Source organism: Purpureocillium takamizusanense, chromosome 3, assembly GCF_022605165.1.
Source record: "Purpureocillium takamizusanense chromosome 3, complete sequence".
Taxonomy (NCBI): Eukaryota; Fungi; Ascomycota; class Sordariomycetes; order Hypocreales; family Ophiocordycipitaceae; genus Purpureocillium; species Purpureocillium takamizusanense.
In genome coordinates, this window is record NC_063070.1 from 1,024,036 (window position 1) to 1,050,360 (window position 26,325).

A 26,325-nucleotide genomic window follows, 5' to 3' on the forward strand; every position below is an offset into this window, starting at 1 on the left:
TATGCCCCTTGAATAAAACCAAAAGATTCTGGGTAAAGGCCACCCACAGTGGGACGTGACTAACAGTGCCAGCCCGGGTTGTGGCCGCAGCATAGCAGAGGGCACAAAATATCCATCGCCGGTTGACGATGCTGTGATCAGGGCGTTTGCCTCAACTTGAAATGTTACAAGGCACGGAAATAGCGCCTCGATGTGCTGACACAGCACGGTATTGTATAGTACTGCATGATCCATATCAAGTGCGCCCATATATGGAACCACCGCTGCCCTGTGGCCAAGACTGGAAGAGTCAACCCCCGTGGCCCGTGTCAAACATGCCCTCAACCTCCTGCCGAAGCCTCACCATGCCCGTGTCCCACGTTTGCACGCCACGGACTGCAGCCCATCGGACATCATACCGTCGTGTGAATGAATTACCGCATCTACTGCGCGAGGTCCAACGCGTCGTAGCAGCCCTCCGGGTCGCCCATCTGGTCCACAATCGACAGAAACTCGTACGACGAGATGCCAATGTTGCCCAGGTACTCGTTGCTCACGGCCTCGGGCGCCAGCTGCGGCGCCAGCGACTGCCCTTCTGCGCCCGCCGTCGAGACCGCCGTGCGGTCCGAGTGAGCGTGGTATCCGTCTCGCGAGTCGTCCTCGGCGGCGGCGGCGGCGACGTCGTTGTCGTGGCTCGTGCTGCCGTCCACGTCGGGCCCCGCGTCTGAGCCCGCCTGCAGCGAGGAAAGCGTCAGCGTCTGCAGGCCGCGCCGCTCGGCCCGCTTGGCCAGCTCGCCAAAGAGCGTCTCGAGGTGCGCGAGCTCCGACTTGCGCATCGCCGCCACCCGGTTGCCCTTGAAGACCATCTCGTCGAGGATCGCGTGCGCCTCCTGGCTCGACGTCGGCCCGTCGTCGAGGTTCGGGAACAGCGCGTTGGCCATGGCCAGATGCACCGCTGCCGCGTAGGCAAACTCTAGGTCAAACGGCAGGAAGAGCTCTTCAACGCCTGTCAGCGCCCGCCACTCCGAGTCGCATCTCGTTTCGCACATACCCAAAAGACCGTCGTCCGTGGACAGTATCTGGAGCGTCATCACGGCCGACTTGATGCCCGTGGATATCAGCGGCTGCGTAGTCTCGATGAAGCTCCGCCAGTCCTCTTCGCCACGGTCAATCTTTTCCAGGCGCTCCTTGAGCACCGACAAGAGCAGCGGCCTCGTGGCGACAATCACGCACTGCACTGTCAGCCAACGCCCGTCGCTCGCAAGCGTGTGCAACCCACCTGGTGGTACAGCAGCGTGATGTGGCGTGCCTCTTTGGAGATGGCGTCCACCGAGCTCTGGAAATTGATATACGTCGTCCGTTCCATCTCTCGGGCATGCGCCACCATGCTGTGCAGGATGGACCGGGTCGCCTCGAGAAACTCCCCCAGCTGCGTCTGCTCCGTCTTGTAGATGGCTTGCGACGAGTCAGCGAGGCCATGACGATGCGACTGAGGGGGCAACGTACTCCTGATGATGAAAGAGAGCAGCCGCGACAGCCTCACCTGGAGCCCGAGGAGCGAGCCCTGCTGCGACGAGGTCCCGGGCGTGTTGACCAGCGCCGTAATGTCGCTGTCCTGCGTCGACATGGGCAGGCCCAGCGACGACGAAAAGTGCCTGTCCATGACGTACAGCGTCCACCACAGATTGCGGCACCGCATGACAATGTCGACGCCGAGCTCGTCCTCGGGCAGCTGCGTGTGCAGCCCCTCCAGCTGCGCGATGCGTATCGCCTGACCGACCTGCAAACTGCGTCAGCTTGGACAGACGGCAAGAGGCGGCCTCGGGCAACGTACGTAGACGTGCGCCGACTCCCTCTGGTCGATCGAGTACAGGTACAAGCCGGCCAGGGCCAGCACCTCAATCGCCATGATGCTGTCCTTCCACAGGGACGTGATCTCGGGCATCAGCGACATGGCGCGGACGAAATACTTGGACCCCGGCGGGTCCCTCGCGTTGGACCGCGACAGGAAGGCCTTGCCAAAGGCCAGCACCAGCAGAAACTGCACAAACCACAGGCGCGACTCGGCCGCCTTTCTGACGGGGCTGCCAGAGTAAAACTCGCGCATGTGCTTGACGAAGGCGTCCTGGTCAAAGAAGCGATAGTTTTGGCCGAGGTGGAACTTGACCGTCTCGAAGAGGTAGAGGGCGTGGTCGATGGACGGCAGCCCGCCAATGTCGGGCGTGGCCGAGGCCGTGGCCGGGCTCCATTGCAGCGGGTAGACGTCCTCGCCAAAGAAGTCCGGCGCGCTGTACGCCAGGTTGAGCTTCTCCGTCATGAGGAGCGTCAGCCGCGCGGTGAAGGACCACGGCGACGACGGAGCCAGCCAGACTGAACGCGTGTCAGTGACTAACTGTACTTTGTGTCATGCATCATATGGGCAGAGCGAGCACACCCCAGTTGGCCTTGTTCTTGTACGTGCTCTTGATTGTCGTCGAGGGCCTTGAAAACGGACTTGTCCAGATGCTGCGGCCGTCGTCTACCGTGCGCAGCGGCGGCAGCTCTTCTGACTGCGGACTCGCCGACCCGGCTGCTCGAGGGTCAGCGTCGACGTTGCGTGGCGAGGACCTGCCATGTTACCTTCAGCCTCACTGGGGTAGCCGAACGCGACATCGTACGGACGCTTGGGCTGCTGATGCCCGGCCTGCTTGCGCAGCTCAAGCAGGTATCTGCCTAAGTGTCAGCACTGTTCTATTGGTCAAGCTGAAGGTGCGAGGGTAGAACAGGGCGATGCGCGGCGCACCTCTCGGACACGGTGACGCGGTTGCAGCCCTCCTCGAAGCGGCACCTCACGAGACGGCGCTGGCAGTTGCCGCACGGCTCCGCGCCGGAGCACTTGATTTTGCTCTGGCGGCAGGCGATGCATCTTTTGCGACGCAGCGAGAGTCAGTCGGGTCGAAGGGGAACATGGAGAGGTTGGTGAGCGGGGGGGCAAGGGCCGTACGTACGCATTGGCAGTCCGCCTCGCCTTGCGCGGCTGCTGGCCTTGGCTGGCGTCGCTGCGATGAGACGGCATTAAAAGGAGGCAGGCGGGCCGACCATGGTTGCGAGCTGTGCCGAGACTCGATGGGCCGTGGAGGCGGAGGTTGAGCGAGCTCGGTGTGTCACTGCTCTGAGCATGTCTGGAGTACGAAGTTGGTCGAGGTGAGGCGACGGAGCAACCCCGCATTTTGGTGGCTTGCATGCCGGGATGCCGGTTGGGCCAGAGGCGGCGTCGGCATCGCGGCAGATCAACCGCCGAGCGTCTCTAGCGGCCGATCGCTGCATGGCTGACGGCGACGACAAGAGACGTCGATGAATAGGATAATGCGACGGAAATTTGCGTCTTTACACCCGGGAGTGATCCAACAAAATCTGCAGTCCAGGCTGCACATCTATACGCTACGTACACGCCTGCGTCGAAACGCAGACTCAGACATGGCCAGCGCAACGCTTTGCTGGGTGAAACCCAGGCGCATGGCATGTCAGCATGCGTGCGTGTCACTGTCTCGGCTTCCTTATTTTGATGGTGGTGATATTCCGTTTCCCGCCCTTGTACCATCCATACACACCTCTCCTCAGAGACCGGTCGTCCGTCATGCCATCGTGAGTCTGCCTCTTTGATCCACGTGCCCCTAGCCTAATGTCCTGCATTATCATCCCAGCCGGCGGCCGCGGAGCCGTCTGTCTCCCACGCCAGAGTCACACCACACCCCGTCACACAGTCATCCCCATATCACAGCACGTAATCAGGCCTTTTGCGCGGGGCGAAACTCAATCATGGGCCCCTTCTTGGCGCTGGTAAAGGTGTCGACCAGCTGGAACTCGTCGACGCGGTGCCGTCCCCACTCGAGGTCCGGCCGGCCCTCGCCCGGGTCCGCGACGCCGACGGCCTTGCGCAGGTCGTACAGGTACAGGGTGCGGGCCAGCGTCGTGGTCATCTCGACGTAGGCGAGGCCCTTGCCGATGCAGCCGCGCGGGCCGACGCTAAAGGGGCAAAAGGCGCTCTGGGCGCGCGCCACGTCGTCCTCGGTCGTCGCGCGGCCCGTCACCGGGTTGGCCTCGCCCGCCATCCACCGCTCGGGCGTGTAGCTGTACGGCGTCGGGTAGTAGTCGTCGTTGTGGTGGATGGTGTAGTGCGGCGTGCCGACCACGGTGCCGGGGGGCAGCGTCTGGCCCTCGATGGTGATGCCGCCGGGCAGCACCTCGCGCGGGAGGATGCCGCCCACCGACGGCGACATGCGCATCGCCTCGTCGATGCAAGCGCGCAGGTAGCTGCAGCCGCCGAGCGTCGCGCCGTGCACAATCTCCTCGACGTCGCTGAACTTGCCGCGGATCTCCTTGGTCGCCCGCTCGAGCGCGCGCGCGTTGCGCACCAGGTAGAAGAGCGTCGCCGCCATGGCCGTGGACGTGGTGTCGGAGCCGGCGATGATTCTGGCCAAGCACACGTGAGCCACGATTCACATGACGAGATATAGAGGAGGGAAGGAGAGACTCACAACAGGTTCGACTCGCCCCAGAGCTCCGGGGTGCTGAAGCCCTGGCCCGTCTCGGGGTCGCGGGCCTTGAGCAGGTAGTAGAAGAAGTCGCGGCGGTCCGTCTCCTCGCCGAGCTTGGTGCGCTCCGTCAGCTGGCCCTTGCTGTAGGCCATGTAGCGGGCGCGGCCGGCGGCGAGCTTGGGGAAGAGGAACTTGTCGATTTTGAGCCGGTCGACGACGGGCATGGTGCCGCACTGTCACGCACGGGTCAGCTCTCTGCTCCTTTTCACTCGACTCGCGGAAAGGGGGACTCATGGACGCACAATCAGGTGGCGCGTGGTGGCCGCCTCGACCAGCTCCAGGGCGAAGCGGTTGTCGGGCTTCTCCAGCATGTGAAAGGCCTTGCCGAAGCTCAGGTCGCCGAGAATGTCCATGGCCAGGTAGTTGCACCAGTGGCTCATGTCGCGCGGCTTGGTCCAGCCCTTGTTCTCGGCCACGGCGCCGCCGTCGACGAGGCCGAGCTGCTCGCAAAAGGTGCGCACGTTGCCCAGGATGTAGCGCTGCATCTCCTTCATGGCGCTGTCGGAAAAGGCGTGCGACAGGACGCGGCGCTTGCGGGCGTGCACCTCCTTGTCGCGCGTGTTGTGCGTGTTGGCGGCCGGGTGCACAAAGGCGTTGTAGAACTCGGCCTTGCGCACGTTGGACCGGAAGCCGTAAATCTCCTTGAGCGCCTGGCTCGAGTTGAAGGACAGCGAGTTGGGGCCGAAGCGCACCACCTTGCCGTAGCGCTGGTGCATGCGCCAGAACTCGAGGTGCCGGTCGCCCTTGTAGGCGTGGTAGAGCTGGTACGCATCCGTGACCTTGGCCAGGAGGGGGCCCGGGTACTTGGCGAGCGGGTGGAAGAAGATTCGGTAGACGACGAGGCCAGCGACCTGCGGGTGGTGGTTAGCTTGAGTAGGTTTGAAGTTGTCGCCATCGCCATCGTCACCAGCAGCAGCAGCAGCAGCAGCAGCACCACCACCACCACCACCACGACGACGCCTCAACGCCGTCACCACGGCCACAGGCACATCGCGGCAATAGGGAGTCAGTCCCAAGGGAAGGGCAAAAGAAAACTCACGTAGACGACGCCGCCGCCCACCAGCAGCCCCAGGTACACCCACAGGTGCTGCAAATCGAGCTCCATCGTGACGAGACGCTCGCTCTCGGCTGCCGGTCAATGCGAATGGGAGAAGGCGAGGGAGGGGGGAGCACGAAGCAGCGAGGGCGAAGGGGTATGGGAGAGAAGAGGGAAATGCGAGGGCACAGCTCGCGGGAGCACAGGCACATTAAGAACGCCAAATCCGGTCCTGTCCGTGTGCCGCCGCCGCCGCCGCCGCACACGTACGCACGCACGCACTTTCGCACTTGGGACACGCACCGTCGCCCGCCCGGCGCCCGAGTGCCGACCGCCAGCAGCAGCAGCAGCAGTGCTGTAGTAGTAGCAGCACGCCCCTCCCCCAGTACCTCACTTTGCGCTGCGCTGGAGCTACCTTGCAAGTACAGAGGCCAAAACCCGCAGAACACGGCACACAGCTCATAGCTGCGCCCCTCCCCCAGGCGTGCGGGCGTGTCTGTGTGTAATCAAGCGAGACCTGCCCAACGAGTGAGAGCACGCCGATTGGTGATACGTCGGCTGGACGCGGCACATGACGTCTACTGAGCAAAGGGCCGTGTTAGCCACGAACCGCGGACGGTTAGGCTCGGCGGCTTCTTTGGCGGGCTCGAGTCCGTTCCCATTTTTTTTTTGTTTTGTGCTCGCTGAGTCGTGCCGCCTGCTAGGCGGTCTTTTTTCTCTCTCCCTGTCGCTGCCCCTTTGCTCTCTTAGCTCCCCCGGATGGAGCCCGCTCGGCTGCGCTCCAGGGCGGACAATTCCTGTGCGGGGCTCCGGACCCCCCGGAGCTGGTGGACCCGCCCGCGGGCAGCGCTGGAACAGCAGACACGGGGCGGGGCAGCAGCGCTGCAACCTGGAGCCTGAGGGGGGTTGCAGCAGAGGCACCTACGTACCTGAGTTTTCAGCGCTGAGATCGGGAACGCCCGCTACCTTACTAGCCAGCCTCCAGCGGGCATCTATTGGAAACGAAGCCAAGAGCACCAAGGACCTGGGAGCAAAGGGAGCGGTTCACATGGGGTGTCGAGCTCTGCTTCGTACGTCCCGTCGACGCAGGACCAGCCGCACCGCCGTCGCCGATTCTGCCGTGAACCCGAGCAACCTGTGGCTGCCTCTTTCGGCCACTGCCGCCGCCGCCACGCCATGCGTTCGTGCCGCCATGCCCGGCGCGTTTCATGCGCACGTCAGCGACCTGCACTGCAATGCCACCAACCTCCCTCCCTCCCCTCTCTCCCTCGTCGCCCATGTCCCTGGGCTTAGCAGGCAGGTGTTGGTGCTTTTGCAACCTGGGGGCCAAACGCCGCCCGTCCACCGCCCGTCTTGTTCTCGTTCTCGCCTCTTTTCTCGTTCGTTCGCTCCGGCGCTTCCTCCTGTCTCGCCCTGTAACCTCGTAACGCTGACTGCCTGCCCACCATATCAGCCTATTTCCCTGCCTTCCGCACGCACGCACGTACGCACACCCGCGCGTGACACCAACAACAAACAGCCAAATGCCCCTTCTCCCTCCCTCGTCCGTCCTTAGCCGCCGTTGGAATGTTTCCGCCTCCGTTCCGCTGAGGGGCCGGAGCCAATTTGTGGAGAAGGTCTCGGGGCATCACCCGTCGACTGCCGCTTTTTCTCCAACTTTGCCTTCCCCACACGTCGGCGGGCGGGTCTCCTCCAAAGTCCTCCAGGGCTGTGACCTGTGACCGTCCCACCATCAATGGTCAACTATACATACCCCTGTCAGCCCGCCCGGGACGAAGCAGCGCGTTGTGACCGGGCGCACGCACTGCCTTTGCTCGTCCGGGCTCTCTCCCTTTGCTGAGGCATGGGCTGAGGTCGTCGTACTCATCCGATGCGCTGCATGTAGACTGAGCTGTTGGCCCCCATGTGTTGGTGACGACCTGAGTTCGCCGACTGCCCGAAGTGGAACAGAGATTCGAGTGGGTTGGTTGTTGGCGGCTCTTTATATAGGATTAGCAAGTCGTTGTTCTGAAACACAGCCTTCGGCGTTCATTGTAGCGAAGCGGGACGAGCACGGGCTCCGACGTCGCCGAGAAAACTCGCATCTCTCTGTCCGCCAGAGAGATGGCAACAATACGAAGTACAGTATACGAAGTACTGTACGATTGCGGAACGTAGCACAGATACGGCCTCATATCCGCTGCCCATGCGTCGGCTCGTGGTGCACCTCACGGTCGTATGAACAGGCTTTGGCATTGGCTCTTGTCCAAGATAGCTCGTCCTCTGTACCGAGGCAGGACGCATGCCGGATGTGCCTGACATCTCGCGTGAAACAATGTCAACCTGTTGTGCGTTCTAGCAGGGGCTTCGGTCTGCAGATCATGAGCCTGGTCCTGGCCCAAGTTGCACAACGCCCAACGTCCGCGGCTCTGGGTTGGTCGGCATGATCGTCTTGCGGAATTCGCGGAAAGGGCAATTCCATCGCCCATCTACAAAATGCAGCGACCACAATGGCCGCATGCTTTGGCAAGCGCCGTTACGGAGGACGGGGCCGGCGGCGAGCCAATCGACAGGGTAGTCGGGCCCGAGGTCCGAACCCCCCGCAGCCTCCTCCGTTGGCTGCGTCCGATGACCCGCTCCAATGGCTGCCGGGACGGCCCCGGACCAACATGCTCCGTGGCAAACTACGGCAAGACGACGGTGATGGCACATTACTCAGCGACGGCTCTCCTTCAGAAGCGTAACCAGTTGTATTGACTGTCTGGTCCAGGCCTCCACCCTTCCGCGGCCAGCTTGCGCCCGGCCGCGGCGTCCGCAGTCACCACCGCTTAAGCAGCAATGGTAACCTCGACCTCGACACCGGCGTCGATGTTGACAATGATCTGCTTGACGACCTCGGTGGGGGCGTTGAGGCTGCAACGACCGGTTAGCACTCTTCGAACCGGGAGGGGACACCGACGGGGCAACGCACTCGATGAGACGCTTGTGGATGCGCATCTCGTAGCAGTCCCAGGTCTTGGAGCCCTCACCGCAAGGGGTCTTGCGGGTGGTGATCTTGAGGGTCTGGGTGGGCAGGCGGACGGGGCCCTTGACGCGCAGGTCCTTGCTCTTGGCGCGCTCGATGATCTCGGAGCAGACCTTCTCGAGGATGTTGACCTTGCGCGAGGACAGGGTGATGCGGATCTTGTGGGCCTTCTGTTGCGGTTGTCAGTCCTTGTCTTTGGCAACGGCTGCCCCGACTGGGCCGGGGGAGCGGCGCGCGATGCTGGAGGGTACGTACGGGGGCCTCGCCGTGATCCTTCTCGGGCTTCTGGTACGACATTTTGAAAATGGTTGGGGGGTTGTCCTTCACGACTCGAACGCGGGGAAACAGCGACGTTTCGGCAAAGTGATGAAGGCGCGATTTGACGGTTGACGGGATGCAAGAGGAGCGTGCGAAGTCTGCGCGAACTTTTTGGCGGGGTGTTTTCGCTGCGTAGGGCTTTTGTGCGCGCTAGCCGCTTATGGCGGCCCGGCCGTAACGAGGCACGCTGATTGGCTTCGCGGGCTCGTGGGTCGGGCAGCGCGGTCAGCCTGCAAGGTACGTACCTCCACCACTGGCGGGCCCTCACTGATGACTGCCTTGGCGGGATGAGCCTCCGCCTCTTTGGTGTGAATCATCCGGCGATGATATAGACCAGCTGCTGAGGGCGACCACCACTCCCGTCACTCGACGATCAAAAGAATGGCGAGTTATCCTTGACGATTCAACTCCCAAACCACCTTTCGCGGCGCCTCAGCAGCACATCTCACCCCGCCGTTCCCTTCAGCGCCGCGATGCCCAGCTTACCCCCGCTGGCGCCGTATCCCAAGGCGTCGTGGCAGCAACGCCTGAGCCCCCAAGAATGGGAGACGCTCCTCGAGACGTGGACGCTGCTCTGTCAGGCGTATCTTGCGCTTCCGGACGATGAGTTTCGGTCAGCAGCCTCCGATGAGTCTGTTGCGGCTTTCGCGGCGACATATGTCATTGAAACGGCCACGTCCCCGCCCAGCCCGACGTCGACGCAGCTGTCCCGACTCGTCTTTCAACTCACGAGCCGCCTGCTCACCTTGGAGCCGCCCCCACACCAATTGCTACAGTACAGCTTCCTCTGCGGGCTGGCCAAGCTGTACCAGAGGAAACGAGTGGCGCCCCTCGTCGCCAACGTCTTTGCCCGCCACGCCGCGCCCGCCGAGGCGTCGCTTGCCGCGCTCAAGAAGCTCCTCATCCTCCACCTGGACTCGGGCATCAAGGGAGACCTGAAGCTGGTCGAGTCACATCTCAGCACGGTCAACCCGCTTCTGCATGCGTCGCCCCATGCCTGCGCACTCTTCCTCGCCGGATCGGACTTTTTCGACGGCCTCGTCACCTGCTTCAAGGTGATGAACCCGCCGCTGCGCAAGGTCATCGTCACAACCACATACCTATGCCTCGTCGGGCTGACAGAGGCGGAGCCACCCAAATGGGCCATGCTGAGCGACGAGCTCTTCTCGCTCAAGAGCGCGGCGGACGCTCACAAGCTGGGCCCCCTCAACGTCAACGACTCCCTGGTCGCCGAACTCGTCACGGCGACGCCGCTGCTCAAGGTCCTCATGCGGAGGGCGCAGGACTCGAGCGCCGCCTCCGACTCGCTCAAGAAACGCATCACGGCGCTGGAGCCGTTCAAGAAGGGCGCCATGGTTCGCCCGAAGCGCCTCGCCAAGAGACGGCTGGACAAGGGCAAGGGCAAGGCCACGCACGACGATGCGCATGCGGAAATGCACATCCACCGCATGAGCCAGATTACGCAGGTCCAAGACCTGTTTCCCGATCTCGGCGCGGGCTTCGTGTCAAAGTGCCTGGACGAGTATCACGACGATGTGGAGCAGGTGGTTGCGAACCTGCTCAGCGAGACGTTGCCGCCGCATCTAGCCACTGCGGATCGAAGCGAGCCGCTGTGCGTTTTTCCATTCATTATTCCTACCGTGACTATACTAACATATCCTAGATTTGCCCACCAGGAGGCGCCGGTCCCCGACATGGCCCCGCGCCCGACACCACCGCTGGTACCAACCAGACGCAACGTTTTTGATGACGATGAGTTCGATCGCCTGGCCGCAGACGTGTCTCAGATATCATTCGGCAAGAAGCCGGGCAAGACAGCCGACGATGTCTTAAAGGATAGATCCACCGCGCCAAACAAGGCCGCCATCCTGTCTGCGCTGGCGACGTTCGACTCGGATGACGACGAGCGCGACGACACGTATGACGCCGCCGACGTTGGCGGCACCGTTGACTCGACGAACCAGGAAGAGGAGAGCGTGAATGACCGCAACGAGGAAACGCTATTCCGGGCGTACCAGACGGACCCCAAGGTGTTTGACAGGGATGCCGCCACGAGGAGGGGCGCCGCACGCGCGGGCCTGCGCCAGGCCACGGACATGGCCGACGAGGCGATTGAGGGCTGGGCGCTGATGCTGACGAGGAATGCCCAGCAGAAGAAGCGGCTGGAGCTCAAGTACGCCTTTAGCGGGCAGCAGGCGCAGCTGGAGCGCACGGCGTGGAGGAGCAGTCCGGCGGGGTCCGGAACCGAGGACAGCGATGCCGACGCCGGCGCGGGCCGGGGAGGAAGAGGGGCCAGGGGAGGAGGGCGGGGCGGCGGTCGGGGCCGTGGCCGTGGCCGTGGCGGGGGCAGAGGAGGGAGCGTCGCGGGCCCCACCGGCGAGCGGGAGACGGAGGCAGCGAGGAGGAACAAGGAGGCACACAAGGGAGCGCGGGCCAACCACAACCGCAGGGATGCCCGAGCCAAGAAGATGGCCCGCGGCGGGTTCCCTGGCTGAGGAGCGAGCCGCGGTCACCCCGTCTTGCGCCGTTTCGAGGAATCTGCCCCTGCTGCTACGGTAGGCGGAAAGGGGCCCGGCATGGGGCCGGAGCGTTTCTTGGAGTCGCCCGCGCCGACGTCCAAGCCATCCTCGAGGTCTATGGACTGGGGGTATGGGCTCCTGATGTCGCTGGCGATGAAGGGGGTGCTCGGCCCGGGGCGCGCCTCGGGCGGGGACATGATGGACGCGATGTTGCGGAACGATGCCCCGATCTCCTCGACGCCGGTGCCGCGGTACTCGCGCGGCGTAGCTAGCTCCTCGGCCTCAACAGACGTCAGATCCGCATCCCCCTCGGCCACGCACATGACCACGCTCTGGAACGAGGCCCTCGAGCTCCTGCGCGTGTCCAGGTACGCCCGCAGGTCGTAGCACTGTCGGCACGAGGGGTACACGGCGTACCGGTCGGCCTCGTCGAGGTGCCGCGGGAGCTGCGGCCGGCTGCCCAGCCCACACTTTTCCTGGACGTCGTCGAAGATGTCCGCCATCGGCGTGAAATACGTATGACGCGGGCCCTTGCCCCAATACTCGTTCCGGCCCCAGAGCTGACCGACGAGGCTGTTGGTGTCAGCGTCGACGATGACGCCCCCGCTGTCGCCCTCGACGCCAATGCCGGAGCGGATCCACTCGTCCTCGTTGTCTCCGGACGGCTCCTCGATGTACCACTCTCGCGTGAGCTTGCCCGTGCCGTAGTACTCGGGGCTGACGTACGCCGGACATTCACCTATCAAGCCGTGCTGGTAGCCAGACGTCCGGCCGCTGGAGACGACCACGCTGCCGGGGACGACGCCCCCCGGCCCGCCGTCTGCCGACGTCGCGTTGACCAGCGGCTCCTGCGCAGACGGCTGCGTGTCCGAGGGGAAGTGACGCAGCATGTTGGCCCCGCGGGGTGGCTTGGCGGCCGAGATCAAGGCCCAGTCCGTCATGACGAGGGGGCGGTCCACCAGACAGTCGTCCCAGTACGGGTCGTGCGAGACGCGTGTCGTCTTGAGGTCGATGCCCGACGTGGCGCGGATGCGGCCGAGCGAGAAATCGCCGACGGCGTCCAGGGCATCGTGGCTCTCCCTGGTGCACAGGGCCCGGTCCTCGGGAGACGGGTGTTGGACCACGACATCGACAAAGTCGTGGTACGCCTCCATAAACGGATGAAAGTTGGCCAGCCAAAAGTACGCTTCGCCAAAGTGGATGCAGGGCCCGAGAGTCGCCGTGCTGTCGAGGACGTCGCCGCTCCCGCGTATGCCGATGCTGTCGCCCATGCACGGATGGGCGAAGTGGAAGGGGTTCTTGGGCGAGCACACGTCGTCCCTGTGAGTCGGCGCGAGGCCCCTGGGCCACCTCCTGGAGCGGACAATCTTGCCGACGGTAAAGACGTACGACACGTGGTACTTGAACTGTTCGGGCAGCAGGTCGAAGACGTGGGCGGCGATGATGTACTTGCGAGCGCGTGAGAGTTTGCCGGGCGTCATGATGCACAGGCGCCTGGTATGCGCCTTACGGCCCCTGGCCACACTCACAACGTGCCGCGGACCAGTCCATCTGGGCAGAAACTCGGCGAGGAACGGCAGGATTGCATGCTCAAAGACGAGCGGGAACGACGCATTGTCAATGATTCTGGATGCGCGGGCGCGGACCATGTCGGTTGGCGAGTCGGCGTTTCGAGGCGTCCCCGCGTGGCTCCTCTTGAGCTTTTTCTCAACGATGTAGCGGAGCTGGTCGTGACACTTGCGCTTGGCGAGGGCGACGGCCCGCAGTTCGTCCTTGAGGGCCACCTCTTTCGGGCCGGGGAGAGGTGTCGTCGACTTGTTGCTCCCATCGGACGCGGATCGGGCCATGGCTTCGGCGGGGTTCTGGTTTGGCTTCGGGAGCTGCCAGTCTCTGACGTCGCCCTTGCCGGATCGTGGATGCGCCACGACGACGTGCGACCGCACCATGCGAACGTCGCCAAACTCGGCCTCGGCGCAGCCCGGCACAGGACAAACGAGCAGGTGCTGCTCCTTGACGTGCCAGGCCAGGGCGTCGCGAGAGGCATGGCTCGGGGTGCGGCAGCCCTGCCAGTAGCAGTCGTGGACGTGCTTCTCCCTGACATGCTCCGTGAGGTCGGTCTGGGACGCAAAGGACCGGAGGCACTGCGGGCCAAGGCACATGAGGGCATCGTCCGGGGCCGCCATCCTCTTGTCGTCGATGGACAGCGGGCTCGCGCAGCGTGACATTTCTCTCACGGACGTGACGGTGGCGCTGTGGTCCGTCTCCACGGACGACATGGTCGAGCCGGAGGACGAGGGTGCGTCGACGCTGGGGCTGCTCAAGGCCTTGTAACGTCGCCGCACGGCGCGCATTCGCGGGGGACGGTCGACCCGGAGCGGCTTCACGTCGTCTGGCGAGGATGAGCATTCCGCATCGGGGGTCCAGGGGCCCGTCTTCCACGCGGGGTGCGGCGGCGGTATGTCGCAGTACCCGGGCAGGGCGAAGTCGAAGCTGTCGCCGATGTCATACTTGACGTCGACGTACGGCGGGAACGGGTGCGAGGCGGCAACATCATGGCCGTAGAAGCTGCCGGCGTCGTCGACGACGGCGAAGCCGGGCAGGCCCAGGCTCGGGCACGGGTCGGGGGTCAACTGGATAAAGGACACGGGCGAGGCGCCCGCGGAGGCGCCGTACGTGCCCGCCGGCGAGACGGGTGACGCGCTGCTGTTCGGGTACGGCGAGTTGGCGGGCGGCTTGAGGCAGTCGTCGGCCAGCAGCGGGACCTGCGACGAGACGGTGGAGCGACGGCTGCTCGCGGCGCTGCGGCCGCTCGACGGCGGGCGGTAGCCGGGCACCGGCGAGGCGCGCGGCGAGGGCGTCGGCGAGGGCGTGGGACGGACGACGTGCAGCTCTGGCGGCTGGAGCAGGTCCGGCCGCGACATGGCCACGTCGTGCTCTGGGCGTACTCTGGAGCGTACTCTGACGTACTCTGAGGCGTGTCTGAGGCGTACTCGAGGGCAATGAACAGCTGATGCAACCGGGTTGGACTCGAGGCTCGAGGGGGGTAGAGACAGTGTGTCGATCGATGCGTACAACGTCCCAACAGGCTGCAACGGCTGCAACGGCGGTGTCGGCCCCAACGTCTCAACAGCAACAGCAACAGCAACAAGCTCAGTGGCGGTTAGAGAGGCAAAGAGAAAAAGGCAACCGAAGGGTCGCTACCAGCAGCCACCGTCTTTACCAGACTGGACACGCACTCTACCCCTCAGTCATTCCGGAGAGACGGCCATATGAACAATAAAACGAGGCAACTCCACGCAGGACCGGGGGGGTTATGCAGCCCAGCCGCTGGGCGGGTTGCCTCGCGCGGCCTCCCATGGCGAACCAACGGGGTCGGCGGGCTGACTAGGACGACCCGGCCAGGGCTGACAATGCTTGGTTTCCTCTCTTCCCACTGTGCATGCGGTGCTGGCTGCGGCAAACCCGGCAGCCGGGTCGCTTTCCGGCCCCCAAGCGCGCTCGTGCTCACCCGGCCCCCAAAGCTGCACATTCGGGACGGGCGGGGACAAGGGTTGCGGATGCTGTCTGGTTGTGCGCCGACCGTAGAAAGAGGGAGTGTCGAAATGATGGCGCTCTCTGCTCTCTTTTGCGGTTGCGTATGCCATGCACGGAGTTTTGACGCGGGATGCGCCTTGAGAAGTAAACGTGCTTATTGCATGATATCTGTTAGGTCTGTGTTGTTATGCTCCAAGCGTGGATTTCTCTGAGCGCTCCCACCTAGTCTGCTCCAAGTGACTAAAAAGACGGCGCCTATAACCAGGTACGCTACTGCTAAAACCTATACTTTTTATTGCTTGAGTTTTATTTCATTCGTGTTTTAGCGGAGTCTACTCGGACTAGAGCTTAGGCTTATTAACATATAGAGTCAATATCCTATATGCTAGAATTATAACTGCAATCTATATAAGTCAGAAAAAGCAGCGTGCTAATTAGCCGTCCGTCTAGTTTTTTTTTCCCTGTTTAAAATCTAGCAGTTTTATAGTTAATTACTCCGCGTATTTATTTTTACTAAGTCTCGAGAAATAATATTAGAGGTGGATGAGGTTAATTTAACTCCAGTCGCTAGGACGACGCTATAACGAAAGAGTTTACAGAAAAGATTGATTCGCTGCCTCCTATGTCGGACGAGGGAGAAGAATAAAAAGAAGAAGAGGAAGAAGTAAACAAGCCTCGACGCAGTAGCAGCAGAGGACAGGCGACTGGATATTGCTTGCTCTCAGCCGCTGTCCTTGAGGTACAGTATTCAACATACGTTAGTACTTGGACAGATATAATATTGCGGTCTACAGTCTAACATTAATCGTTTCCGCGTAAAGAGCATCACGGCCCGTTTGTCTCGGCAGGATATGTCACCGCCGCAGACACCACCTCGCTTCGGCAGGATCATGTTTCCATCATACTGTACTTTATACACCATTACAGCAAGACACAACGGCGATGCAGTATCAACATGCGTGATTCGTTCATATACACGTCTCAGCCCTTCCCAGTCAAGACATAATGCAACAGGCCCAATGTCAGCAAACCTCCGTGACTCCAAACTCCAGCAACTAGCAACTCGTCAAAGGACTCACAGCCCCGCGTACACGCCGTCGACGACGTCCCCCAGCATGCGCAGCTGGTAGTACCGGGCCACGCGCCTCATGACGGCCAGGCGGCGCGTCACGTCGTCGCGGGCCACCACCTCGGTCCACTCGCCGCTGCAGGTGCAGTGCTCCATGAGGTCGTTGACGCGCAGGGCGCCGCAGCGCGCGCACTTGAGGTCCTGCGTCGCCCACTCGACGAGCCACGCCTGCACCATGGCCACGAGGCGCTCCTCGACGGCGACGCGGTCGTACTCGCTCCCGCACAGCGCGCACCGCCACGCCTGCGCGTCGGGCTCGCGGCCGCCCCCCCGCAGCAGGTCTTCGTCCCGGCACAGGTCCAGGTCCCGCGCCATGGTGCAGCTGTCGCACGACACCTGCGCCAGCCGCAGGCTCTCCGACGGGTTGGCAAAGGTGCCGTCGCGGGAGAACTCGCGCACCTCAAACAGCGCCAGCAGCTCCTTGCGCAGCAGCCGCGCCTCGAGCGTGATGTTCTTGTCGAGCGACAGCACCTGCATGAGCGACTTGACCAGCTCCAGCACCGGCCCGCCGCGGTGCTGCAGGTGCGAGCCCGGCAGCGTGGGGAACGAGTAGTCCTCGGCCAGCTCCGGGTGCAGGAGCTCGCGCTTCTGCTGGTTGACGAGGCCCACGATGGCCTTTTTGAGCGGCTTCTCGAATGCCTTGCCCAGGATGATGTGCTGCTGCTGCCCCTCTCCGTCGCCGAGCTTGTCCGCCGGCAGCTGCGTGAGGCGCGGCGTCGAGTTCGGATCCGCCCCCGGCGCCGGCCGCTTGAGCGAGTGCATGAGCTGGATAAACTCAATCACCCACTCCTGGAAGACGGGCTGCAGGCGCGCGGGCAGAAACGTGGCCATCTGCCAGTGCATGACGGTCTCGAGGCGCTGCTCCTCGGCCTCGACCACCTCCTGGCACGCCTTGCCGCCGTAGTTGAACTCGTCGTACCACACCAGGTAGTCCCAGTACTCGGTGATCTCGAGGTCGATGAAGTGGAACAGCGGCTTGCTCTTGATGGACTTGATGACGTACTGGCTGTAGGCAAAGGCGTTGCCGACCTCGGCCTTGGTCGTCTGCAGGATCAGGCGGTTGGCGCTGGCGAAGACGACCTGCGAGCCGACGCGGCGGAAGTCGGCCATGAGCTGCTGGAACGCCTTGCGCGACATCATCTGCACGTAGTGGTGCAGCGCGCGGTCGTACATGAAGGAGTCGGGGCTCTCGACCCAGCGCACCAGGTGCTGCACCAGCACGTCGGCCATGGTGCTGCCCTTGCACGCCTCTGCCCACCACGCCTTGACCATCTCCCGCAGCACCAGCACGCCCGCGTTGGAAAAGGCGTTGTCCGACGCCAGGGCCTCGGAGCCGTCCGCCGTCGGGTTGAGGGAGACGGCGTCGGCGCCCTCGAGCTCGTTGATGAGCGACGACGTCAGCACCGTGTTGATGGCCAGGTTGCGCACGTCCAGGTCGATGCACACGGACGAGTAGGTGCCGGGGTTGTTAACGCTGGGCATCTTGACCGCGTCCAGGAGGGGGCCGACGACGTCGTCGTTCTCGTAGCCCGCGTGGTCGGGACGCGCGCCCGCCGACCACCACAGCACCACCCCGTTGGCCTGCAGCCGCCGCGCGTAGGCGATGTCGATGAGGAAGCGCGGGTCCTCGCGCTCCAGGTTGCACAGGGGCACGTCGCCGTGCCGCGCGAGCGCCGTCAGGTGCAGGATCCACGACCCGAGCCCCAGGTAGTGCCCGACCAGGCGGCGCGCCACCACCGACTGCCATCCCAGCGGCGGCAGCGAGCTGTCCGAGGCGTCGTACTTGAGCGGCAGCACCGGGAACTCGCCCAGGACCGGCACGTCGTGCACGAGGAGGTTGCGCTGCGGCGACTGGATCACCATCATCTGCGGCCGGGCGGCGGCCTCGTCCTTGCGCATCTTCTTGACGATGTCGCCGATCTCGAGGTGGGCCTTGCGCCGCGTCGTCACCTGCGTGATCCGAAACGTCACCCGCTCCTGGTACGTGAAGCAGTCCTGCCAGTTGGTGCCGGCCGCCTCCCGCGCCCGCGCCGCCAGCATCTCGGCGTACAGTCGCGTCACGTTGGGCAGGTCCTGCCCCGAGTCTCTGCTCTTCTGCAGGATCACCACGTGCGCCTGGTCGCTGGTCGTGGAGAAGATGCCAAAGACCTGCCGCTCGCCGGCGGTGATGTGCGACATGTAAATGTACGCCAGCGGCGACGACTCCAGGTACGTCCGCGGCTTGAGCGGGCGCCGGAGGCCACCCAGGTCGAAGCCCGTCTCCAGGCCGCGGCCGAGGACGCCCTGCTGCTCCTCGTCGATGGTGCACAGGTTGCCCAGCTGCAGCACGGCCCGGACGTTGAGCGGCACCTGCTTCTCGTACACGCCCTCGACGCTCGGGTGGTTGAAGAGCAGCGAGAACTTGTCCGCCTGGCTAAAGTAGACGTCCTCGGGCACCGTCAGCTTGAAGAGGTGGCTCGACGGGTGCCCGTTGGGCAGCGTGTGGTTGACCTGCTCGACGTGGCAGCCGTCAATCTCAATGTCGGGCAGCTCCTTGCTCTTGAGGTTGAGAAACACCTGCCGGGGCACCTTGATCTTGACGGTGTGGATCTTGCCGTCGATGAGCATGTGCGCCGTGACGATGCCGGGGCTGTCCGTCGCCTTGAGGTGAAGCAGCTGCCACGTGCTCATGAACGTCAGATGGGCCTGCTTGCGGAACGTCTGCTCGATGTTGCTGTTGCCGCCGCTGCCGCCGACGACGCCTTTGCGCTCGCCAAACAGCTGCCGCCGGCGAATCCGCGCCTGCTTCTGCAGCTTCCACTTTTTCTTCTGGTACTGCAGAAAGGCCGGGTAGTCGTCCGACGGCCCGGGCATCTCCTTGGGCAGCGCCGCCGCCAGGGGGTCCGCGCCCTCGGCCGGTTCGGGAGACTTGCGCTTCTGCGCCGTGGCCGCCGTGGCCGCCGTCGCTGCCTGCGAGGACGCAATCGCCGCGCTCACCGTCCTCGGCTTCAGCAGCCTGTCCCCAAAGTCCTCCATGTCCTCCACGCGCGTCCCACTCAGGTTGGTAATCTCCCCCAGCGGCTCCTTGCTAAACAGGTCCGTGAGCTTCTTCTGCTTCATCTTGTCGTCCTTGATGTTGATGCGCCGCTGCAGCCAGTCGGGGTGCGGCACGCGCGGCACCGGGTTGCGGACCTTTTGCAGGGCCGCCGGGATGGTGATGAGCTTCTGGATGACGGAGCCCAGGCGCTCGAGGTAGTAGTCCCAGTCGAGCAGGGCCCGCGGGTCCGTGTCGGCGGGCTCCTCCTTGAGCCACTTCCTCAGGTACGTCCGCTTGACCGTCTCGTCGGCGGAGAAGATGGCCACGGGGACGGCGCGCTCCGTGACGGGCGCGCTGCGCGGCCGCGAGCAGATGATGAACTTGCAGTTGAGCCCCTTGTCCTTGACCATTTGCTCGCCGAGGAAGTCGGCCAGGCGCCGCGCCGTCGTGATGCTCGTCGACTTTTGGCTGCCGTACTCCTCGAGCGTCTTGGACATGCTGCGGTTCTCCGAGATGAGCTCCATGAGCTCCTCGTCGGCGAGCGTGGACCCCTTGCTGTGCAGCACGTCGAGCCACCGGTTCGCCACCTTGGCGACGGCCGCGTAGCACTGCGCCAGGTCCTCGCCCTCGAGGAAGAACTTGAAGATTTGCTGCTGGAAGATCTTGATGAGCTTGAGCTCGCCGCGTCGCTTGACCTCGAAGCCCTTGAGCTCCGCGAGGCTGCCGTCGTCGTTGAAGACGGCGTAGCGCTTCTTGAGGTTCTTGTCCTCCTCCTTGGACGTCGGCAGGATCATGGCCCGGTACGGCCCGTCGACCTCGAAGAAGATGGAGTTGTCGCTGTGCGTCTCGTACCGGAACGTCTTGGGGTCCGCGAGCGTCTGGTACTGGTGGTTGGTGAACCGGTCGTGCACCAGGTGGTTCAGCATCACGCACGGGTACGAGATGTTGAGCTTCTTGCCGTTCTTGAGCCGAAAGGCAAAGTTCTCGGGGAACGTGGCCGGCAGCATGCACCAGATGCCGTCCGTGTCGAGCTCGAGCGGGCGGCCGAGGCGCTCGACGAGCTGGCGCGCCATCTGGATGATGGTGGCGCCCGTCAGGCACGTCACGCCGGCCATCTCCATCGAGTACCAGCGCGAGCCCTTGCGCATGACGTAGCCGTAAAACGAGTTGAGGATGACCTTGTGCGCCAGCTGCAGCGAGTCGTACAGGATAATCATCTTCTTGGCCGCGTCCACGTCGCCCGCCGAGGCGCCCGACGACTTGAGCGCCTCCGTCTTGCCCTTCCACACCTTGGCCTTGCCCTTGTAGTCGTAGCGGCGGTCGCGGAAGTCGCGCACCGTGTTGATGTAGAAGGGGTTCTCGCGCTGGCAGATGATGGCCTCGCGCACAATCGTCGTCGAGTCGTGGATCTTGTGGTACACCTTTTGCGAAAACAGCTGCAGGCGCTTGCGCACGAGGCCGGCCTGCTCGTCGGCGCCCAGGTCCTGGAACGTCCGCATCGGCGCCTGCGGCGTCTTGCCCGGGAACCGCTCGTTCTCGAGCGCGTTGCGGATCATGTTGTACTCGTCGCGCTTGGCCGGCATGTACTCGCCGCGCCACGCCCAGGGCATCCGCCGGTCGCACGTCTTGCCGGGCCGGTTGAAGTCGCAGGCCGCGCAGTCCGACTCGGAGATCATCGAGTCCGGCTGCAGCCGGTTCGTCGTCATGATGTTGGGGTACATGGACGCCACGTCCAGGTGGTAGATGAGCGGCCGCTCGTGGCGGTTCGGCACCTCCTTGAGCTTGGCCAGCGCGTCGACGATTTGCCGCCGGACCTCGTCGTAGTTTTCCACCTCGTCGAGGCTCTTCTTCTCCTCGACCGTGATGACGAAGCGCAGCGCCGAGTCGAGGTCGCGCAGCAGCTCGTCGACGGCGCCCGGGTCCACGGCGAAGTCGACGGGGATGTCGGAGCGGAACACGCCCGCCTCGATGCTCTCGACGTGGCCGCCCACGTACGTCTCCGAGTCGAGCAGGTGCCCGTCCCAGAAGGCCTCCTTGGGCGACTGGTGCTTGTTGGGCAGCACAATCTCCTTTTGGTAGGCCTGCACCATGAGGAGCATCTCGCACAGCGTGCCCGTGCCCTTTCTCAGCGTGTCGTCGCCGCCCAGCGGCAGGATGGTGCACAGCGAGAAGATAAAGGGGTGCACGTACTTCATGTACAGGTAGTAGGTCGCGACGGCGTCCGACACCGAGTACTCGGCCAGCGTCTGCGGGCGCTCGCTCGCGTACGGCGTCATCAGCTCCGGGTCCAGCTCGTCCGGGTCGTAGCCCAGCTTGGCGACGGTGACGGCCTTGAGGCCGCGCGAGCCCTGCGGCAGATACGAGTCGCGGTTGACCCAGTGGAAGCAGTCCATGTGCACGCCGTAGCTGCACTTGAACTGGTCCTCGCCGTCCTTTTTCCACCCAATCTCCTGGTACATGTCGATGCCGTTGACGCTCGCCCGCGCCTCCACAAACGGCCAGTCGAAGAAGTCGCCGTTGTACGTGGCAATCACCGTCGGCCGCGCCTCCTTGACGTGCAGGAAGAAGCGCTCGATGAGGGCCTTTTCGTTGGGCTCGTTGAAGATCATGAATGGCCCCGGGTACTCGGGCTTGGGCGTGTAGTCAAAGTCGCCAATGTCCTCGGAGATGATTTCGCGGTTGGTGATGAGGAACCCCTGGCCGTCAATCATGTACGAAATCATCATGATCTGGTCAATCGCCGCGTCGGGGAACTTGAGCGGCAGCTTGGTCGTCTCAATGTCAAACGCCAGCACCACCGGGTCCGCGGGCAGCGAGCGCTCCTCGTTGAGCCACACCTTGGTCACGCCGTGCTTGGCCTCGACAAAGTACCATTTTCCCACTCGTATGTCTGCAACGGTCAGCTGGCCAACCCGGCAGACGTCGGGGACAGATAGCCGGGTCCGACTCACCCAAGTCGATCATGACTCGCACGTGGTACGGCACATCGTATTCGCGAATGTCGACAATGTAGTCGCTCGCGTCCGCAAACGAGCCGTTGGCCCGGTCGTTGTCGCGCAGGTCGTCGTCGAAGAGATCAAAGTTGCCGCTGGCTCTGTCACGGGTCAGTCGAGGAGCGAGCTGCAGGACGGGTGGCCATGGGCACATACGACACCACCTCGGCGTAGGCGTCCATGGCATTCATGTTCTTCTTGTTCTTCTCCGCGACGGGCATTATGTCCCGCCTCGCCGCCATGAGGTCGCCGACGTTGGCAAACTTGAGCTCGAGAAACGTCCGGCGGTGGCCGAGCAGGTGGTTCGGCAGCTTCAGGTCGTCCTTTTCGATGCGCCGGACGCCCTTGACGAGGCCGCCGCCGCCGGGCACGCGCTTGATCCACTCCTCGACCTCGGACTCGTGGCCCCTCTTGACGGCGATGAGGAAATACGGATCGTACTCGACCGTCGCCTTGAACGTCGACCCGTCGAGCTCGATAAAGTAGCAGTCGAGCGCCGCCCGCCCGCCGGGTATCCTCTCGTCCTCGATGGCCGTCGACTGCACGTTGACGAGCCAGCCCTCCTTTTTCTTGCCGCTCTCGTACCGGCCGAAGCCCATGTTCTCGTCGATGGTGTGCGCCAGCCGCGTGCGCTCCCACTTCTCGTCGGCAGACGTGCCCTCGGCCCGCGACGAGGCCGCAAAGGTCCGTCCGCCCCGTCCGCCATGGTATGCCGCCTTGCCGCCGCGGCGGAAGCCCTTTTGCGGCCGCCGGAGGCTTGTGTTGGGCATGGCGGAGCTCGAGCTATGTGACGGTGGCTCCTTGGTGTGTGGCGGGCGTCATGGGTGTTGTGGATTGGGTTGGATGCCGCAGACGCTGGGTGTAGATGAACCTGCAATGGATTCGCAGACGCTGGGTGTAGATGAACCTACAATCGATGCCGCAGACGCCAGGTTGTGGTACGGCGCCAGGATGCTCTTGGCGATGAGGGTGTCTCAAACGCAGTCTGTGGCTCAAGGGAGACGCGCTTCGACGCGTCCACCGCGCTACGACACGCATCTTTTCCGCCCCGCGACTGGCAGTTTAATGGATTCTGGTGGGCCCGCCTCAGCCACAGCGGGCCCGCGTCCGGCCTGCCCTGCACAAGCCACCGACCGACGGCTGTGGGCCGCCGCCGAACATTTCGGCGTCATCGCCGGGCTTCCTCCAAAACCTCCCAACCGTTCCAAAACGCCCCCCGAGCCCGTTCCCGCGCCCGACCCCGCGCACTCGGGACGCAGACCTCGTCTCACTCGCCCCCCGGCGCCTTGCATGCCACACGCTGCGCCGCCGCAGAGGTAGCCAGTCGGCCATGGCGCCAGACACCCCCCGCGAGCCGACGACACCCGGCCCGGACCAGAAGACCCTGCACGTGTGGTCGAAGCCGATAGAGCACAAGGACGCGCAGGGCCAGGACGGGTCCGGGACGCCGAGCCCCCAGAGCCGGCCGACGCTGTCAGACGCCGTCGCCACGATCAAGACAGAGGACTTCGCCACCGTGGCCAGCACGCCGTGCGCGAGAAACGGCTTCCTCACGGGCATCGCCTCGGGCGCCGGCGTCGGAGGGCTCAAGTTTGTGCTCCAAGGTCCGTCGGCCCGCGCGCACACCCCGCCGCCCAGCGGCTGCTGCTACAGTTTTCTGACACGCCCACAGGAAACGCAATCAAGGCCGCCAACTGGGCCGTGGGGATATTCGTCCTCGGCAGCACCCTGTCGTACGAGTACTGCCAGTATCAGCGGCGCGTCGAGAAGATACAGATGAAGAGGCACATTGAGATTGTCTCCGAGAACAGGAGAGAGCAGGCGCGCAAGCTGGCCGAGGAGAGACGGGAGAAGCAGAGGACAGAAGAGGCCAAGGCCGCGCCGAAGCCATGGTACAGGTTTTGGTAGGATTCCGGTGCCGTGTACGATCATGTAAAAAGACATGCCTAAAAAGACATGCACGCGAGGCAGGAATGGGATTCCATCGTGTATTCATGGAGCGGTGCGAGAACGAGATTCCATCATGTATTCATGTATTCATGAAGGGTGCGGGAATGAAATTGCATCATGTATTCATGTATTCATGGAGCGGCGCTATGAGGATTACTCTTGGATTTTCCGGAAATCGAATCCATGTCCATGCCCATGCCCATGTCCAGCGCGCAACGCCAGAAGCCAAAGCCCAGCAAGCCCGTCCGTCCGTCCGTCGAGCAACCGGCCGCCCAAACGCCTGCCTGCAAATCATGTGTTGTTATCATTCATCGTAATGTTCATGCCCGTGCCCAGCCCCGTCGCGTCCTTAGATGGTCGTCACGGCAATCTTTTGGCTCTCGACGTCGATGAACCGGACCCGTCGCGTCGGCGACTTCTTCTTGACCACGCCGCCGCCGCTGCCCGACGTTGGCGTGGGAGTGGTGCCTCGTCGTCGTTGGCTCCGCCGGGCCCGCGCCTCGCTCTCCTCGCGTCTGCGGTACTCGGCCATCTGCTGGCGGCGCTTCATGGCGCGGACCTGCGCCAGCGCCGGCGTGGGCTTGAACCCGACGCCGTTGATGCCGGTCCCGTCGTCGTCCTCGTCGTCTGGGTCGTAGATTGTGATTTCGTCCTCGTGCCACGTGAGGGCGGCGCGCACTGGGTCCACGACGGACGGCTCGTCGGCGGCGGCGCTCGCGGCCTTGCCCTTGGCGGACGGCGACCTCTTCAGCCGGAGCGGCGGGGTGCCGGCGCGGCGTCTGCCCGGGGGCTTGGGGTGGTCGTCGACGACGGGCAGCTGCAGGGGACGGTCGGGGGCCTCGGTGGACGCAAAGGCGACGTCGGGCCGAGGCGACGACGCGCGAGCCGCGGAAGGGTTCAAACAGGCGGCCGTCTGGGGCGAGGATGCTGACGCTTGGGCATTCTGGGACGAGGCTGCCGACGTTGGGGTGCTCTGGGATGACGGCGGCTTGCTAGACGTCGTCTCCGCCTCGGCGACACCCGCCATGTCCTCGTCGGGCCGCCTGCGCTTGCTCTTGGCTGTCATGGCGGCATCGTCGTCGTCTCCGTCGCTGCCGTCCCGGTGGCTGTTGTCGCCGGGGGGTCCGTCGTTGTCCTTGTCGTTATCGTCGTCGTCGTCAACGACCCCGCCCCCACCAGCGCCTCCGAGCGCTAGGCCGCGGAACCTGTGGGCGACCCGCGAGGCCGGGCTGCTGTCGCCATCCTCGGCCGGCTGCGTCTTGGCTGGGTCAAAGGAGAACTTGATGGGCGTGATGGGCAGCTCCTGGCCGCGCTTCCGCTTCGGCGTGGCCTTGGGCGACGGCTCGGCCATGGTTGCGGTGCGTGGCCTCGAGAGGGATCGGGATCCGTGGTGGCGGCCGTTGCGGGCGGGCTGGCCGTGTGTCGGGTGGCTTTGAGCGGTGCGGTGGCCCGCTGAAGAGCCGAGCTGGGGCAGCTGCAGCCACTGGAGCTCGGCGTGCGACCTCGCTGGCTGACGTTTCGTATCGGGGTAGGTGTACTGTACTTTGTGGGTATCGGCGAGGACGGAATGCGATGCCGTGTCGTTTTCGGAACGTTTGGCAGCGAGACTGCCAGGTGGCCGACAGCCAAGGGAGCGAGCCGCAGGTAGCTTGCTATTGCAGGAGGAAGCGGAGTCGCATTGCGCGTGCGGCTCGCGGCGGGCGTGGTGTTAAGAAGGGTGGTGTGTGAGAGGCGTTGCAACTTTGGAGACGGCAAGGGCCGAGTCTCGCAGCCAAGCGCATTAGTGGTGACCGACACCACGTGGAAGCCCAGGTCACGTTCCACTTGCAACGGAACAGACACTATATCGGGAGCAGAATTCTTTCGTCGCTACAAGTCCACCGTCGCGTTGCAAATACTGTAACAGCAGCCAAACCACCTACTCGCCGCCGGACCTGCAAGACGTGCCAACAGCTCCCCCGACGAACTGTTCCACGTTGCCAATGCGCTGGGCCTCTAGAATCGGCCATGGCGCGCCTTATGCGCCTCGCCGCATATGCCGTGTCGCGCGCAGCATGTGCTGGTGAATGTGAGATGAACTTGATGTTCTCAATTGAAGTCGTCCAGGCGTCTTGCTGCTTATAGTGTGCTTACAGCATCGACTGGCCCCGCTGCTACAGTCAGCCAGATGCGTAAGCAGCCCGTGGAGTGGTTGGGTCATTCACTGTAGTGAGCTAGATAAACACTTAGTGGAGACCTGCTTACCGGCTTCCTGGGAAGCCGTACATTCG

At 63.8% G+C, this 26,325-nt stretch overlaps 8 protein-coding genes across 8 annotated transcripts; 2 read left to right on the forward strand and 6 right to left on the reverse strand.

Moving 5' to 3' along the window:
- Positions 1 to 148: 148 nt before the first annotated feature.
- JDV02_003837 (uncharacterized protein) lies at positions 149 to 3,293 on the reverse strand. Its single transcript, XM_047985003.1, has 9 exons — positions 2,967 to 3,293; positions 2,762 to 2,884; positions 2,599 to 2,687; positions 2,414 to 2,548; positions 1,814 to 2,349; positions 1,486 to 1,759; positions 1,259 to 1,434; positions 1,031 to 1,211; positions 149 to 976 (listed from the first exon to the last, which is right to left on the reverse strand). Exons 1-9 carry the CDS (start codon positions 3,200 to 3,202, stop codon positions 423 to 425), a joined length of 2,304 nt encoding a protein of 767 aa, XP_047840978.1. The 5' UTR covers positions 3,203 to 3,293; the 3' UTR covers positions 149 to 422.
- Positions 3,294 to 3,486: 193 nt separating this feature from the next.
- On the reverse strand, positions 3,487 to 5,776 carry JDV02_003838 (uncharacterized protein). The gene is made up of 4 exons (XM_047985004.1): positions 5,596 to 5,776; positions 4,799 to 5,407; positions 4,497 to 4,729; positions 3,487 to 4,431 (listed from the first exon to the last, which is right to left on the reverse strand). Exons 1-4 carry the CDS (start codon positions 5,659 to 5,661, stop codon positions 3,747 to 3,749), a joined length of 1,593 nt encoding a protein of 530 aa, XP_047840979.1. The 5' UTR covers positions 5,662 to 5,776; the 3' UTR covers positions 3,487 to 3,746.
- A 2,533-nt stretch (positions 5,777 to 8,309) lies between these two features.
- Positions 8,310 to 8,981, reverse strand: RPS20 (40S ribosomal protein S20). Its single transcript, XM_047985005.1, has 3 exons — positions 8,852 to 8,981; positions 8,543 to 8,766; positions 8,310 to 8,484 (listed from the first exon to the last, which is right to left on the reverse strand). Exons 1-3 carry the CDS (start codon positions 8,891 to 8,893, stop codon positions 8,400 to 8,402), a joined length of 351 nt encoding a protein of 116 aa, XP_047840980.1. The 5' UTR covers positions 8,894 to 8,981; the 3' UTR covers positions 8,310 to 8,399.
- Positions 8,982 to 9,387: 406 nt separating this feature from the next.
- On the forward strand, positions 9,388 to 11,409 carry JDV02_003840 (uncharacterized protein; the record flags this gene model as incomplete). Its single annotated transcript, XM_047985006.1, has 2 exons — positions 9,388 to 10,526; positions 10,578 to 11,409. 2 exons carry the CDS (start codon positions 9,388 to 9,390, stop codon positions 11,407 to 11,409), a joined length of 1,971 nt encoding a protein of 656 aa, XP_047840981.1.
- On the reverse strand, positions 11,220 to 14,378 carry JDV02_003841 (uncharacterized protein). The gene has a single exon (XM_047985007.1). The coding sequence runs from the start codon at positions 14,352 to 14,354 to the stop codon at positions 11,424 to 11,426; it is 2,931 nt and encodes a 976-aa protein (XP_047840982.1). The 5' UTR covers positions 14,355 to 14,378; the 3' UTR covers positions 11,220 to 11,423.
- A 1,372-nt stretch (positions 14,379 to 15,750) lies between these two features.
- POL2 (DNA-directed DNA polymerase) lies at positions 15,751 to 23,079 on the reverse strand. The gene is made up of 3 exons (XM_047985008.1): positions 22,262 to 23,079; positions 22,064 to 22,206; positions 15,751 to 22,002 (listed from the first exon to the last, which is right to left on the reverse strand). The coding sequence occupies exons 1-3, from the start codon at positions 22,873 to 22,875 to the stop codon at positions 16,043 to 16,045; spliced, it is 6,717 nt and encodes a 2,238-aa protein (XP_047840983.1). The 5' UTR covers positions 22,876 to 23,079; the 3' UTR covers positions 15,751 to 16,042.
- A 211-nt stretch (positions 23,080 to 23,290) lies between these two features.
- Positions 23,291 to 24,249, forward strand: JDV02_003843 (uncharacterized protein). Its single transcript, XM_047985009.1, has 2 exons — positions 23,291 to 23,709; positions 23,778 to 24,249. The coding sequence occupies exons 1-2, from the start codon at positions 23,436 to 23,438 to the stop codon at positions 24,011 to 24,013; spliced, it is 510 nt and encodes a 169-aa protein (XP_047840984.1). The 5' UTR covers positions 23,291 to 23,435; the 3' UTR covers positions 24,014 to 24,249.
- On the reverse strand, positions 24,154 to 25,899 carry JDV02_003844 (uncharacterized protein). The gene has a single exon (XM_047985010.1). It carries the CDS (start codon positions 25,404 to 25,406, stop codon positions 24,405 to 24,407), a length of 1,002 nt encoding a protein of 333 aa, XP_047840985.1. The 5' UTR covers positions 25,407 to 25,899; the 3' UTR covers positions 24,154 to 24,404.
- Positions 25,900 to 26,325: the final 426 nt, after the last annotated feature.